Source organism: Tachysurus fulvidraco, chromosome 1 (assembly GCF_022655615.1).
Source record: "Tachysurus fulvidraco isolate hzauxx_2018 chromosome 1, HZAU_PFXX_2.0, whole genome shotgun sequence".
Classification (NCBI taxonomy): Eukaryota; Metazoa; Chordata; class Actinopteri; order Siluriformes; family Bagridae; genus Tachysurus; species Tachysurus fulvidraco.
The window spans coordinates 5,868,675-5,885,443 of NC_062518.1; the positions used below are offsets into that span (position 1 = coordinate 5,868,675).

General features: G+C 42.4%; 1 protein-coding gene across 3 annotated transcripts in view; it reads left to right on the top strand.

Moving 5' to 3' along the window:
- Window positions 1-16,769, top strand: part of mettl15 (methyltransferase like 15) — a 77,795-nt gene that overhangs the window by 30,270 nt on the left and 30,756 nt on the right. For 2 of the 3 annotated variants that reach the window (XM_027137144.2, XM_047817057.1), the window contains exon 3: window positions 14,889-15,025. In XM_027137144.2, the coding sequence (XP_026992945.2) occupies window positions 14,889-15,025 (137 nt within the window). Of the gene's footprint in view, window positions 306-14,888; window positions 15,026-16,769 lie in introns of all 3 variants that reach the window. The other variant, XM_047817053.1, reaches the window with a different exon arrangement.

The window sequence follows — 16,769 nt, forward strand, 5'->3', positions numbered from 1 at the left end:
CCCCAATATCTTACATGCCCCTAGAAGCAAGTTCAGAAACTTCTTAGTAATGGCAAAAAACGTTGAGCTCTTTCACAGAGTGTTCCCACTACAGTATCTGTCAAGGCATCCAACTGTGTCTAACAGCGGCTTCTTGCTGACGATATGAGTGTGAGGTGATCTGACACTTAGACACTGAGACTGGATGGACTCCAATGGAAGGAAAGTTATAGGACTGCATGTGCAGCGCAGCGGACAGACAGCAGCACACATTCAGACACAACGCAGAAGCTCAGGGCCGCACCTGGAACTATTCTCCTTCACAGGTGCCGCTTACCATTTTTTTTATAGCCTTGTTAAGTTTTAGAGTCAAATGACCCCTTTTTATCTTTCTACTTCACTTGGAGCGAGGATGCACACACGCAGGCACGTACACACACACACACACACACACACACACACACACACACACACACACACACACACACACACACGCGTAAATGCATACTCACGTTCGTTTGCATTCGTTTGAAAAGTCACACGTCACTTTTCCTTTCACAACGACAGTGAGATGTTCTTCAAGCACAAGCATCTCTGCTGCCAGTTTTCAGCACGTGAAGGTTTTGTCTGGAGCACCAGAGCCATGCACTCCACAGGCTTAGTGTTCACTGTGAAGGTTTTTAGCCCTCTGCGTAGTGACTCACACACGTCCATAACTGAGGAATGTTGTGCGTTTTGTCAGCTCGTTATCAGACAAAAAGACCGATCTGCTTGACAAAAAAAGCCTTTCTTTTTTCAAGCTAGGATTTTTTTTAAACAAATCTGTTACGCATGTAGTAACGGTGCCACGGTTCAATCTTTCAAGAGTGAATATAAACCTCAGTAGTGTTCCCAGTCATCGTCTGTAGAACTTTTCAAGATCCCATCCAAACAAACGGTCAAGGGCAAGAGCGCACATGCTCCTTGGCGGCCTACATCAGTGGTTACAGTCAACAACACTATTACAACTTGGCAAAGCAATTGCCAGAAGCTTTTCCTGTATTTTGGCAGGCAAAACACCTTGTTGGCTGTCTAGCCTTCACTTTTTCTCTCTCTTTGACTCTATGTTTACAGAGTGCTACATTTGGCAACCATCCAAATGCTAGCATTAAAGGTTTTTGGGTCAGGCTTTTGTATGATTGAACGTTGTCGGGATTGCATACATCCACCTAGTTAACGTTCATCAGTCAAATATTTCATCTGTCAAGGCTCTTTCTGGAGGCCATCTTGGATTCTGCTGGGACTTGTAGAGCAATTGCACTGAAGGAAATAAATCATTTAATACATAGAAGGTTTTAAGAAGTGAATTAACTGTTCATGGGCCAAATTGGAAGTAAAAGAAAACTCTTTTCCATGATGTTTAATATTTCCTTATACAACAGTTCTGTCAAATCCTCAATTCCAATTCGTTATCAGTCATAAGACGTTGAAACGTTTTTTAAAACGGCGTGTCTCAGACTTGTAGTGGCACCGGCGTGGTCGAGCATCAGCTGTGAACGGAGAGATTGTTATTAGATCAAGTTTAGTCGTATGTGTCTGCCTGTGCCTTCAAGTGTTCCTCTTTAACAGACACGAGAATGAGGGAGAGACAGACAGAGAGAGAGAGAGAGAGAGAGAGAGAGAGAGAGAGAGAGAGAGAGAGAAAGAGCAACATGGGTCCATGTGTGCACATTAAGCTCACTGAAAAGCGAAGGAAAGTAGAAAAAATAATAATTGAAAAAGTAATCATCTTCCACATAATGAATCCACTGAGTTTGCCTCCCATCTCCTCATTCCCAACCGATCCACTTCCATAGCAACAGCTTACACACGGACCACACCGACAGAGTAAAACGGTGTAATCGTCATTTACGAAAGACGTCTCCAGTGTCAGCACTTTACTGCACTTTTCTGACAGTAGAACGATGCTCGTCACAGCATAACGGCGGTCTTCGTGATTTGAACAAAAGAACTGCATGAGAAGTTACAGAGTGTAACGGTTTATAGCTGTTAGATATGTAAGCGATAACGGGGACAAATGTATTTTTGACGTGTTTCACATCCTTCGATATCGGACAATTAATAGCTAAAATGAAACGTGCGTTGACGAACTGCTGCGGTTTAAAGCACTTAGCTGTTATAGGAAGATATCCGAGTGGTAACAGACCGTGTCGCGTCAGACCTCCCTGCCACTCATTATTTTTCGATGACGGCACGCACTGTCGTTTTGAATCCCTTACTTGTTTCATTTATTTAGAATTGATTGAGAACAGCTGTTTACAACAAACCACAGTCACCGAACCTCAAATCAAATAATGAGACATTCGCTAGCTTAACATGACTCTGTATTTAACCTGAAGGTCCAGAGGTGTTGTGTACACCCTAATGAGCATTTCCATCACACCAAATATACTATAGATGTAAACTGCTGAAAAAACAAGATGAGCATAGATACGCTTCTTTGACTTTTATCACACTTGATGTCACTTATCTGTCACCAGGCACCTCTGTATTTCTTAGCAGTTTTGTTTTTGGCATGAAGTGTCTTGCTCTACTAGTTGTGTTACTTTAGACAATTACAAGCGTTATCTTTGGCATGATCCTTGTACCGAAACAGGGCATTTACTTGTGTGCATTACGAACCCCTTTCTCTTTTAACATTTCCTGGTCTGGGCCACTTTGCAACTGTACTGTAAATCTGCAACCATTACCATCTGAATATAAACAAACGCTCTTTTACCACGTTTGCAAAACGGGGTTCCTGACAAACCCGGCACACCATTGACACGGCTACACAATTACATGTAAACTGAATAATGTGCTGAACTCCTAATGAGGATGGAAAAAAAGGAATGAGGCACCCTTTCCACTCCTGTCCACTCTGTGCCATGGCAACCGAGTAACGAGGAAAAGCGATCTTGTTCCAGGCAATCTCTTTTCTTAATGGTGCGTTAGTTAGTGTAAGGAGATATTTTCTAAAGTCCCCCATTGACATTTTAGACCCCCACACTGTAACTGAACTGGACAGGAGAGCCACAGGTAGAAGTACTATCTCTCATGTTCCCTACCTCCTTCGCTTATCGCTGTGTGCGAATGAGAGACGAGCAAATTAAAAAATCTCTCTCTTGTTCTTTCTCTCTCATCCTCTCTCTCTCTCTCTCTCTCTCTCTCTCTCTCTCTCTCTCTCTTTCAATAGGTCTTGTAATTGGCTTCAACACCAATAAAGGATTCTACCTTATCATGAGCTAGAGTATCAAGGAACGTTGGCTTCTTTTTTTTTTTTTTGGCATGCTTTCTTTTTGTTTAGGTTTTGCCATTTTGTTCTAAGCTGTAGAGCAACAAGGAGGTCAAGTTGGTACATGGAGGCTTTTTCTTGTCTAGTGTTCATGCCGCCTTGTGATCGAGAGCCACTCCTGACTCTCCTGTTCCCTCTGCTGGTAAAGGCAGTAACTACAAACCAAAGAGGCCACAGTTCGTCATGCCAACCATGAGCGTCAAAACGCTTAGGTCACAATCGAGCGCCAATCATTTTGCAGTAATCTTCCTTTATATAAAGCTTGTATATACTGTATCTCTTGATGGATGGCATCTTTATGAAAAAGAGACATCTCCCACTGGTGGCTTCTTGGTTTTCTAGTGGAATTTTTCTCCTCCTGTTTCTTGCTCACCTTTTTCCCTGCTTTCCCTGTGCTGCATTGGTCCTGGAGGACCCAGGAGGCGCAGCTCCCAATGCCGCTCAGCATGAAATATCAATGCAGATGACTCACTTCGACTTCAGTGTAAATCACCATTGCAAATGCCAAGCCCATTATAGCCAAATCCTTCAGGGAGTTGTTACGTCCATCTCTGCCAGTAGAGAAAGGAGGTTTCTTAAAGGGGCAGAATGGATTTTTAACAATACCGCATTAGGTTGCAACAGGAGGCGTTCATTTTTTTGAATGTTTAGTGCAAAAAAAAAAAAAAGAAAGAAAGAAAGAAAAAAAAAAGAGTGACACTATGGGGAGCTGGTTTTTATAAAGTAAGTCGATCCCAAGCTTACTTCAAAAGATACTCCCATGAAACTGAGTTGCTATTTTTGATCAGTAATGTTGAGGCAGGCGCAGGTTGTTGCGTTTGATGCCGTGATGTTGCCTTTCATGTCACCATGGGTTGAAAAAAGGTACAAACTGTTTTAGACATCTCAAGGTTGTGTTGGAGGGTATTTCGGTTTGATACCGCACTACAGAATCTCATTTCTCTCTAAATATCCTACTTTTTTCTTTAGACTCGTTGGTTTGAATGGAAAATGCTGTGGATTTTCTACCGTTCTGCTGTTTAGAGGGTTAAAGTACTGTAAAAGGGCTATTTGCAGAATTTTACACAGGAACAGAGAAGAAGGGATTTGCCCCTGGCCTTCAGGTTACTCCAGTGGAACATTGGTACATGGAAGAGTGCCTAGTCATGCTGAGAAGCTCAGGTATGGCTTGCCCAGGTAATGCAAGTGTAAGCAGATCTTTTCAAATGTGCCCCAGTGACATTTTAGACCTCGAGCTGAAATTGAACTGGGTTGGAAAGCCATGGGTAGAATTTATGCTGTCTCTCAGGTTCCCAGCCCTCCTTCACTTTACTGTATACTCTTTAACAATGGAGATGATGGTCTGAAGATGGTGGGTTATTAAAAGAATGCAAAGCCACTATAAACAAACAAAACAAAAAAAAAGAACCCCACCAAAACCATAATTAGTCTTCAGGGCTTGGCTACTGTTTGATTTGTTGAAACGTATACCTTTGGCCAAATTTGACACCTACCACTTGAGGCACTACAGAGTCCAGGACAATCTTGCCTGCAGGATTGGTGTTTCTATGCATTCCAAGATCTGGACTACACAGACTCGTCTGGTTCTGGTTGATTTCAGCCCAGATCACATCACATCAGAGTCACATCTATTTCCTAAGGGCTAGTCAGTCACACAGTCTGTCCGTCCGGCCGTCCATCTTTAGCACAAAATCTCTTGAACAATCGGTCAAACGTCTGTAGGATTTGTCTGGGATTATCGTTGTAACCCGCAGATTAAAGCTATGTCTTTACTTTTGTGGGTTTAAAATGATTTTCCATTTACCTGGAAAAGGATTGGTTCACATTAGCAGGTAACCAGGTTCACATTACCGTGCGGCACAAATCTGATTTTCTGGCTTAAGATCTTATTTTATTTTTTAAGTATGGAAGGGAGCATAGAAGCCTTTATTATCGCCACATATACATTACAATTCTTTTCTTCACATACCCCAACTGAGGAGGTTGGGGTCAGAGTGCAGGGGCAGCTATGATACAGTGCCCCTGGAGCAGGGAGGGTTGAGGGCCTTTCTCTAGGGCCCCACAGTGGCAGCTTGGCTGTGCCGGGCCTTGAACCCCGATCCGCCGATCAACAACCCAGAGCCTTAACCAGTGGATTGTATATACACAAAACCCTGACCTTTCTGAATCCCACCCGAGCTACTTTTATATGTTGCCCTAAATTGATACGTTTATTTTAACTGGCCATATGACATCAATGAAAACTGTCAGATCTTTCAGTTTTTGTTGGCTTTTTCCCAACACACATGATCATCCAGTGTCAGTAAGGTAGCACAGCAGTGATTTACTAGTTATTTGATGATCACACAGGTTGGCACTCCGTCCAGGGTGTATCCTGCCTTGATGCCCGATGACGCCTGAGATAGGCACAGGTTCCCCGTGACCCGAGGTAGTTCAGATAAGCAGTAGAAAATGAGTGAGTGAGTGAGTGAGTGAGTGAGTGAGTGAGTGAGTGAGTGAGTGAGTGAGTGAGTGAGTGAGTGATGATCACACAACACTGGAAGGGACTGAAATGTAATAGTGTTTCCCAAGAATATGGGAAGGGATACGGGTCACTTGCAGTTACAAATGTAACCTGATAAGATCGAAATTTACAACCTGCGCAAAACTTAGGTAACAAAATTTGCTTGTAATGTGAACCTAGACAAACTAGTCCTAGCAGTAGTAGTTCAACAATTAATGCTGTGGGATAGTGATTGAAAGGTTAGCAGTTCAGATCCTGGAGTTCCACTTATGGATCCCTAAGCCAGACCCTTCACCTTGATCGGCTCAACTCAATTGTAAGTCGATTCGGATAAAAAGCTTCTGTTAATCGTGTAAAAATAAACACAACTCGCCTTTGTGAGAATTGAGGATTTCAACCAAACATGTAGTTTCCCTGTTTGTATTATTTTTTTCATATTTATCCCTTTTTTTCTTTTATTCATATTCTTTTGGGGTATTGAATGGAGCGTCAGGCGTGCTGATGGCACTGGTTGTGACTCATCATCCTGGCCCACTCTCCCTCCCCATCTGCTGCCTGAGTCTCAGACACGAGAGGGAGACTCAGCCTGCCATCGATCACCTCCTCAACCAGCTTGCACACACACACACACACTTATCCACAGACATCACTATCGATCTCCATGTTTCTTAACATCTAGTTCCTAAAAGAGAAAAAACTTAACTGTAGCAATGTGTAACATGATGGAAGAAGCCAAAGTCACATCGTTGGTGTCTAAAGTGAAAAGATTTAACATCCATAATCCTGAATGTGCGTCATCTCTTCTATATTTCATGGTGCAAAGACGTTTATTTTGATGTATTTCTTATGTGTAATGACACTTGAATCAACAGCCCTTAAGTGAGTCATCAATTGGACAATAAGATTGTGGCATTCAAGCACAGACGGCACAGGCAGAAATTGTGTTATCTAAAAGCAGGCAGAGGAAGGAAATCTTTTTTAAAATCTTAGACTGGCCTTCGATGTGCCAGTTATATTGTAATTCATTCAGTCTTTTTTAGATGTTTACAGATTGATTCTTGTTGGCAAAGCATCAGTCTTTCTGTATGTCTGTCCGTCCATCTATTTATTCATTCAGATCCAGAGCCAATCCTGGGAAATATAGTTAAGTCATAGTAGGATACAATATTAGTATTTAAACAAAAAAATTAAAGTAAATAAGTAATAAATTAGGGAGCACGGTGGCTTAGTGGTTAGCACGTTCGCCTCACACCTCCAGGGTTGGGGGTTCGATTCCCGCCTTCGCCTTGTGTGTGTGGAGTTTGCATGTTCTCCCTGTGCCTCGGGGGTTTCCTCCGGGTACTCCGGTTTCCTCCCCGGTCCAAAGACATTCATGGTAGGTTGATTGGCATCTCTGGAAAATTGTCTGTAGTGTGTGTGTGTGAGTGAATGAGAGTGTGTGTGCCCTGTGATGGGTTGGCACTCCGTCCAGGGTGTATCCTGCCTTGATGCCCGATGACGCCTGAGATAGTTCGGATAAGCGGTAGAAAATGAATGAATGAAATAATAAATTAATTATTTAATAAAAATAAAGAAATTCATTCTATCTATCTATCTATCTATCTATCTATCTATCTATCTATCTATCTATCTATCTATCTATCTATCTATCTATCCATCCATCCATCCATCCATCCATCCATCCATCCATCCATCTATCTTTTTGTAGACATGTATAATCAGGTACTATTTATTGCATGACCACTGTCGGTTTTTATTTATTTTTTATTTATTTTTTATTTTTATTTTTTTAAGCAAACCTGGATGTCACGACGATCATCATATATTATTAAAGTATTTATTTTTTCTTCATTGCATCAGTCCCAGAAGTGTTTAAAACTCAAAAAAAAAGTTTGAATCTATTTAAAAACTTTTTCGCAATAGTTTTGCTGAAAAAAATGGTCATAACGAAGTGAGGCTAGAGGTGTGACAGCTTCATGGTTGCTATGGACACCGTGCTATAAGGGCAGTGTGACCTCACGCAGAGAAGCGTAATGAACAGCACGCATGTTTACTACATCATTCGGCTCTGAAGTTGGTTTATTCAGGAGACAAGAGAAAAGTGGAGCAGGGATCAAGGAAATGAAATGAGGAACATCTATCACACGGCGTCTGAGTGCCGTATCCTTTGGTTTTCAAGTGCCAAGAATTTAACATCCTCAGATGTTTGTTTAACAGCTGCTAATGAAAGAGCGAACAACTCACACATACACACAGAAATGCAGTCTCATACACTCATACACACACTGGCACGCTCGCTTTACATTTTCCCTCGGAAAAGTTTTGACTGCAATTCATTTAAAAGTCATGTCTTCTTTTGCAACATCCCTGCTGTGTGTGCACAACAATGTAAGTAAGGACATGTGAGGACAGTTTCTTACCCCAGGCAATCACCCCGATCAACAACTCACCATAATTAATTATATTCACTGCACGGGACCCAACGCAAATTTCGTGGGAGCGGGCGGTTTCACCTTTGCCCCGGGCGGGAGTGGGTGGTCAGAAATTTTAGCGGGAGATCCACGGGACCCGGTGGGATTTGGCATGTAGCCTAATAATAAGAATGGAGTCAACACATGACGTTGAGAAGATTAGTTTTAGCATTAGGATTAATTTATCTTATTTAAATGCAATCATGTTTAATTCTGTTATTCTGGACATTAGCCTGAACTAATAATTAGTCTGATCATTTGTATACAATCAAAATTTTCACAAGCTCTCAAGAAAAAATCCGCGGGAGTGGACACAAACATTGCAGGTGCAGGCGGTCCTGGTCAAAAATTCAAAACATATATAAAAACAGTCCCGCGCAGGGCTCTAATACAGACATTTGAGTCTAAGGTGGCTTCCTTATAAAGCATCAGGGAGATTTTCCTTGACATCTGGATTTTTCATTCATTTTCTACCGCTTTATCCGAACTACTCGGGTCACGGGGAGCCTGTGCCTATCTCAGGCGTCATCGGGCATCGAGGCAGGATACACCCTGGACGGAGTGCCAACCCATCACAGGGCACACACACACTCTCATTCACTCACGCAATCACACACTACGGACAATTTTCCAGAGATGCCAATCAACCTACCATGCATGTCTTTGGACCAGGGGAGGAAACCGGAGTACCCGGAGGAAACCCCCGAGGCACGGGGAGAACATGCAAACTCCACACATACAAGGCGGAGGCAGGAATCAAACCCCGACCCTGGCGGTGTGAGGCGAACGTGCTAACCACTAAGCCACCGTGCCCCCTGGCTTTTTCATTATTATTCAAAATTGAGTTTAATTACGTTTATGCATGGTGTACAGAATCGAGTAGCACTGTTATGGTGTTTTATGTTAGTCAGGTATGAAGCTTAGAGGATTCTTTGGCTGTTAATGAAGTTTGGATTTGAATTGAAAATGAACATTTCAAGGATTCATTTCAAGAGCATCGAGTAGATTTTGATTTATGTTTCTTTTGCTAAAGCAAGTGAATAGTGTATATTTTCTAATTATATAAAACTTGAAGCAATCACTGTAAATGGAAATCTCACATATTTAGTTTCAGACAACTATTAAATATTTTGTTTCTCCAATCATATTTCTTTAATAAGCTCCTTTCCCAACATGGTCTTACCAGAAAGACCATTCTAGCCAAATTCTATGACATTCTAGCCAAATATACAAATATTAGATTAGATTAGATTCAACTTTATTGTCATTACACAAGTACAAGTGCAAGGCAACGAAATGCAGCTGAGATCTAACCCGAGTGCAATAGCAGCAAGTGCAGGATATACAGTTTGTACAAGATTTAAATAACAAACTGTCAGAAAGTCCCAAAAAACTATCCAAAAGCTCATGTCGGGTGTACTGTACGAACGAACAGACCCAAGATAAGCAACAGAAATACCACAAAATTGCAGATTCTGGAGAGACCCTGAGCCTCGCGATGTGCTCGCGCCACCAGAATTTATTGGTATGAATATAGAGTAAAATGAAATAGTTCTCCAAGGTCTTGGTTCAGTATGTTATAGAAAAGTGACAACAGTGATGAACAGGATGTTGTGCATGTGAGGGAACAAACACATGCTATGCAAGTAGATCCAGTGCAATAAGTATATACCTGACTATTACAGAACAAATACGTGTTTCTTCCTCAAACTGTTGACACAATTATATCAATATGCCGTAATATTGCATTTTCCCTTCACCACAGAATTCAATAGACCCAAATCTGTGTGTTAAGGTTGGTGTAGAAGAACTTGAGTGTCTTGCACAGAGCCTGATCTCTGACTCAACCCCACTGAACACCGTTAGAATGAACAACTCACCTGACATCAGAGCCTGATCTCATTAACACTCTTGTCGCTGAAGGATCACAAATCCCTACACGACACTTCAATATCTTGTGAAAAACCTTCTCAGAAGTGTGGAGGTGAATATAAGCGCAAAGGAGTAATCAATCTGGAACGATCCATTCAGCAAGCACATTGATATGATGATCAGGTGTCCACATACGGTGTATGTTCTCAGGCAGATAAACCCAGAAACATTTTGAATCTGTTCTTATGTCTCTATTGGCTGTTGGGAATTCAGCCACAGTGAAATCCAATTGGTTTTCCCAGACTGACACAAGTGACAATAACGGCTAATGCTGACATTTAGTATAACCTTTGCTGTTCCCAATACTGAATATCAAACACACAACAACCAAGGCCATCAACAGGAAGAAAATTTAATTTCAGTGGCACTTGATTGACTTTTTTGTTTCTCTTTTCCCTCTCCTAGCAGTTAATCCGGTTATTCGTTAATTAACTCTAACTCAAATATTAATAGCAGGCAGAAGACACGTCCTTAGAGCGACCGATTATTACACGTTAGATTTATTCGTTAAAAAAATAAATAAATCGTACTTGTTAGAGTAGTTTTAATCAGGATCCATGTTAATGTTGTTTGAGTGACGTTGAGGATGGCTTTTGCTTTCATGGGGCTTTTATTTTTGGGAAGGTTCGTGGCTACTCAACCTTGATTCCTGGCATTCCATCAGGACACATCAGTGTTCTCACTACAGATGTTACGTGACCAACGCACGGCCATTTCCCAAAATGCTTTGATTAATCTGATTACAGTGTGTCTCCAAGACGTGTTTGACCCACGTTCGCTTGCACTAAGTCACGTCCATCTGTATTTGGATCACTCTAGACAATAGTTATGTTGTAAACTGGGACAGGGCTCTCTCATGCTCCTTTTCCACCGAGGCAGTTTGAGTGCTGGTTCGGAGTCAGAGCCTAATTTAGAACCAGTTCTTTCTTTTTTTTTGACAGCCAAAGCACTGGCTCTGAACCAGGAAAAGTGGTTCTTAAGTAGCACCAAAACGTTGCTGGTCTAGACTTAAGAACCGGTTGTGTCCGGGGCTGTGGGCGGAGCTACTGTTAGCGCATTGATAATGTACCTTAAGTATACTAATGTTTAATACACTTTTACTTTACCGCAATATGATCAATTATCAGCACACATGATAGTAGGTAGCTACATGCTACAGCTACATTTTTTCTGTATTAATGATAAAATAATGTTATGTACTTTCTCGATTACAACCTCCGTTTACACAGATTACACGGAACTGCACGTACATGTTGGATTCGCCGCGTTTGCATGCCAATGTAGGTTCACAAACTTATGAGCATTAACAGTTAAGCAACATCCGCCATTGTTGTTGTGCTTGTGTTTGCCGCTGCTGCGCTAAAGTTGCTGGAAAACGTGACACGTATACAGTGACATCAGATTCGGCTCTGTGATGGATCTCTAACCGATGGAAAGGCAAACCGGTTCTTAGAAGGTTCGCCAGTGGAACCAGCTTTGAACCAGCACTAGCGCTGAACCAGCACCCGGTTCTTTTTGGTGGAAAAGCGGTATCAGAGCCAATGTTGCCAGAACAGGCATGATAGCAGCATACTTGGGACAGTTTGTTCCTGTACATGAACCACAACGTGTCGGTCAGTACATGATGACATCTGGACAACCCGACCAGGACTTCGGTTAAAGGCTTCGGTTACAGTTACCTCACCAACCGATAAGTGCCTCTATAATCAGGTCTCATTCCAGGTTGAGCCAGGAGTCTGGAGAGCTACCAAGCCTATTGTAAATATTCGTTCCTCTGCAGGGATTTAACTTTTCAGTGTCATTATATTTGCTCGGAGCGTCTATGCGGTATGATGCTTACAGGTAGTGCAAACGCATACAGAAGTATCTCTTAAAACCCACCAAATCCTTTTCAGCAGGAGAGACCATGACTCATACATTGACTTTTTCGGAGGAGAAAAGAGGACAGCGTGTCTGGAGTGTTTGAGTGCTAGAGAAAAAGCGATAAAATGGGTAAATGCACAAATGCAGTTTGTAACCTTTTAGAGTGAGCTTTTCACACTGGTGTCCACAGCACCGAGCTAGTCACCGTCACATTTCAGATCAATTGAGAGATCAGAACGACATACATCTCTGAAGAAGACTTTACAAATATTACAAATATTAAAACAAATGACTAAATGCTGCTTATTACTACAACACTTCACTTATTATTGCACCGGCATGAGTCATCAATATAACATTCATTCATTCATTTCATTTTCTACCGCTTATCCGAACTACCTCGGGTCACGGGGAGCCTGTGTTTATCGCAGGCGTCATCGGGCATCGAGGCAGGATACACCCTGGACGGAGTGCCAACCCATCGCAGGGCACACACACTCTCATTCACTCACACACTCACACACTACAGACAATTTTCCAGAGATGCCAATCAACCTACCATGCATGTCTTTGGACCGGGGGGAGGAAACCAGAGTACCCGGAGGAAACCCCCGAAGCACGGGGAGAACATGCAAACTCCACACACACAAGGCGGAGGCGGGAATCGAACTCCCAACCCTGGAGGTGTGAGGTGAACATGCTAATCACTAAGCCACCGTGCCCCCCAGATATAACATTTGGTTTTGGAAAATATTTCAATTCAGCTGTGCTCATTTGACTTTGTTTGTGCATGATTACTCACACATATGTTAACCACTAGGCATGTGTCCACTTTGCCAGAATGGAATTGACTAAATCAAATTTAAAATCAACACAGGGATCAATAAAAGCCAATAGCTATTAAAAAAACTATACCCTCAGTTTTCTTCTTCAATAATGACATGCTTTTGTCTGTGATACCTCTCAATCTATTCTGGGTACTTGAAATACGGGTAGTTATTAGGCAACAAGGTGTGTTGGAGGGCTGTGTTTGTGAGTACGACAAGCTGTAAAGTAGGGGAAGGCATATGGAGGAATGAGGCATTAATGGCTTGCAGTATAATGTATTCTGCACAAGATTTTTTTATATGGCTTATTATTTTAAGGATGCACCAGTTCTACTTTTTTGGATATGTTACTGAGAATCAGCTGATACTGACATCCTCAAAGTAACCGATGAACTTTTTTCAAGCTTCTGTTATCAAAAATGAAAACCTTGAAGCATAAACAAACCGCCTTACACTATATGGCCAAACTATGGGGACACCTGACCATCACACCCGCTCATCAGTCTTCCCTAATTAGGTCTACATAATTGTTTAGAATGTCTTTATATATTGTTGCTTTAAGAATTTTCTTTAATGACGGACTTGAGCACAAAGTGAGATTCAGGACAACCAGGACGGTGTGGAAGAACTTCAATGGCCTGCTCAGAGCCCTAACCCCATTTAACACTTTTGGGATAAATTGGACCGCCAACTGCACACCAGGACTTCTTGTCTGCCATCAGTATTTGATTTCACTAATGTTCTTGTGAGAGAATGTCCACAAATCCTCATAGCCTCATATAATTGTTACGTGTATACACGTGACATACTTACATATACATACTTACATTTACAGCATTTAGCAGACGCCTTTATCCAGAGCGACTTATATTTTTATCTCATTTTTATACAACTGAGCAATTGAGGGTTAAGGGCCTTGCTCAGGGGCCCAGCAGTGGGAACCTGGTGGATGTAGGAATCAAACTCGCAACCTTCCGATTGGTATCCCAACACCTTAACCACTAGGCTACCATGTCCCTACATACTACTGGTCATATAGTGTATGTTCATGTAGAAAGTCTTTGTTATTGCATTCATATGCATTCACAGCAGACCAAATCACCTGAATAAAGTGATTTCAAAAAATGAATGTCATTTAACTGCAATGATGACGTTTGCAGTCCAATTCCTGTTAGGGAATCGCAATAAATACAGTATGTTGATAGGAAACTGTTTTTCGAAGTCTTCGGTTATTCTGGTACTGTAATGTCGGCTGTATTATCGTTATTCCTGTGAGAATGAGAATGTGGTCTAAAATATAAGCGATAAAGGTTAAGTTTCTCTTTTTTGCTTCCGAAGACAACATTTACAGCATTTTGCGGACGCCCTTATCAGGAGCGATTTACGTTTATCTTATTTATACAGCTGAACAACCGAGGCTTAAAGGCCTTGCTCAGGGCTACAGAGGTGGCAGCCTGATGGCCATGGGATTCAAACTCACAATCTTCTTAGCAGTAGAACACCTTAACCACCGAGCTACCGCTTCCCCGAGGCCAAAACGAGCAAGAGCTTCTTTTCACACTAACCATTTTTTATTCCACTTGAACGAGAAATCCAGAGTAGACGTATTAAAGGCTGTTAAACAGGCTGTGACTCAAAGTTCCAGAGTGCAACGTAGTTACACGACACCATTACAGCAAAGACATGGCTCAACTGGTTAGTAACCTACGAGATGACACTGACAGCGGTATTAGCAGGATAGCATTGGAAGCTGATCTGTTTGAGCAGAGTGCACAGATTGGGTAAGAGGGTTAGACCAATTAAGGGAATAAAGTGCTGCTGCATCGCTCTCAGTAGGTGAAAATAAACCAACGTGTTTTTGACAGAAACTCATAAAAGAAATCTTTTGCACAGCTTATGATTGGTTAGAAACATAAAGGGGGTTACTTTTTTTTTTTAGATCGGTTCTATCAATACTCCATATTACATTTCACTGATGTTTTTCATTTTCCCGGAAACAGGTCGTCTTAGATATGACCTTCGGTGGTGGAGGTCACAGCAAGGCCATCCTGAGGTCTGTGCCAGGAGTGACCTTGGTGGCTGTGGATCGTGATCCTGTGGCGTTCGGCTTTGCGCAGAAGCTCGCAGAGGAATACCCGTGAGTTGTTTCTTTTTTTTTTTCTTCCTCTCATTAAAAAGTTTTACTTGCCATTTTCTCTTGCCATCTTGTCTTCTACTTTGGTGTCTTAATGAAGCACCAACACCAATTTAAATGTCATCTTTTCGACAAATCTGTAATATTGTCAGTGAACTATTTTCCAGGAATGGACCTAATTCATTATTCTTTTTTATCGATTCCATTTCCTCCGTTATATCCTTTACATGCTAAACAATCCCAAGGCTGCAAGATTGATACCTTTAGATAATTCTGCTAGTTTGAGGCTGCTGAGGTCTCGATTAAAAGCAAAGCAGTAAGAACCAAGCTGCTGTTTGTGTATTCATCATCGCCATTGCATTTATCTTCTTTACCGAAGATAGACGGACCATAAGTCTTTTCCCTGTCTTCACACCCACCCAAAGTCTTCTTCCATCTTCTGTGTGTATCACTTAACTAGCAGCCAGGGTTGCTGTGTTTGCAGAGATTCAGAAACCCCACTCACACCCACGCTCAGCAGAGAAGCCCCGATGCCTCATTTGTCAATGTGGGCCTAAGGCTTCAGTGACAGGGAGAGACGCTGCCACCCACGCAGGTTCTCCCTGCTTTCAGCTCTGGGGAGAGGATGATGATGAGAGAGAATAAGAGATAGAGAGAGAGAGAGAGGATGGGAAGAGAGCTGGCAAGAGAGAAATAGTGGTTAATAAAGGGGAGACAAGAAAGAGAAGGCGTTCAGCCTCGTGCGAGCGAGGGAGTATATGAGGGTGGATGGAAATGAGATGTTCCTGATTCTGCAGCGTGGGTAGAAAGCCTCTTACGTGGATGCTGGGGAAACCTGTCTCAGGGGAACTGCTGCAGCTATAGGAACACGTGAAACAAGCAAGAGGGAGGGGGAGATGAGAGAAAGTTATGACAAGGTGTTCCATCAGCAGCTATGTATACTGTGACAATTGGGCCTCAGACTCCCACTCAGGCAAGAAGTGAGAGGAGCTGAAGAAAAGTAGCAACTAGCAAATGTACTCAGGCCTGTGTTACACAGCCCACACACCCAGTCTTCTCTTCTCTTCTCTTCTCTTCTCTTCTCTTCTCTTCTCTTCTCTTCTCTTCTCTTCTCTTCTCTTCTCTTCTCTTCTCTTCTCTTCTCTTCATTTCCTCTCCATTTCCTCACCTCTCCTCTCCATTTCCTCACCTCTCCATTTCCTCACCTCTCCTCTCCATTTAATCACCTCTCCTCTCCATTTCCTCACCTCTCCTCTACATTTCCTCTCCTCTCCTCTCCATTTCCTCTCCTCTCCATTTCCTCTCCTCTCCATTTCCTCTCCTCTCCATTTCCTCTCATCTCCTCTCCATTTCATCACCTCTCCTCTCCATTTCCTCTTCTCTCCATTTCCTCTCCTCTCCTCTACATTTCCTCCCCTCTCCTCTTTCCTCACCTCTCCATTTCCTCTCCTCTCCATTTCCTCTCCTCTCCATTTCCTCTCCTCTCCTCTCCATTTCATCACCTCTCCTCTCCATTTCCTCTCATCTCCTCTCCATTTCATCACCTCTCCTCTCCATTTCCTCTCCTCTCCATTTCCTCTTCTCTCCATTTCATCACCTCTCCTCTACATTTCCTCACCTCTCCTCTCCATTTCCTCACCTCTCCTTTCCATTTCCTCTCCTCTACATTTCCTCTCCTATCCATTTCCTCTCCTCTCCATTTCCTCTCCTCTCCTCTCCATTTCCTCACCTCTCCTCTCCATTTCCT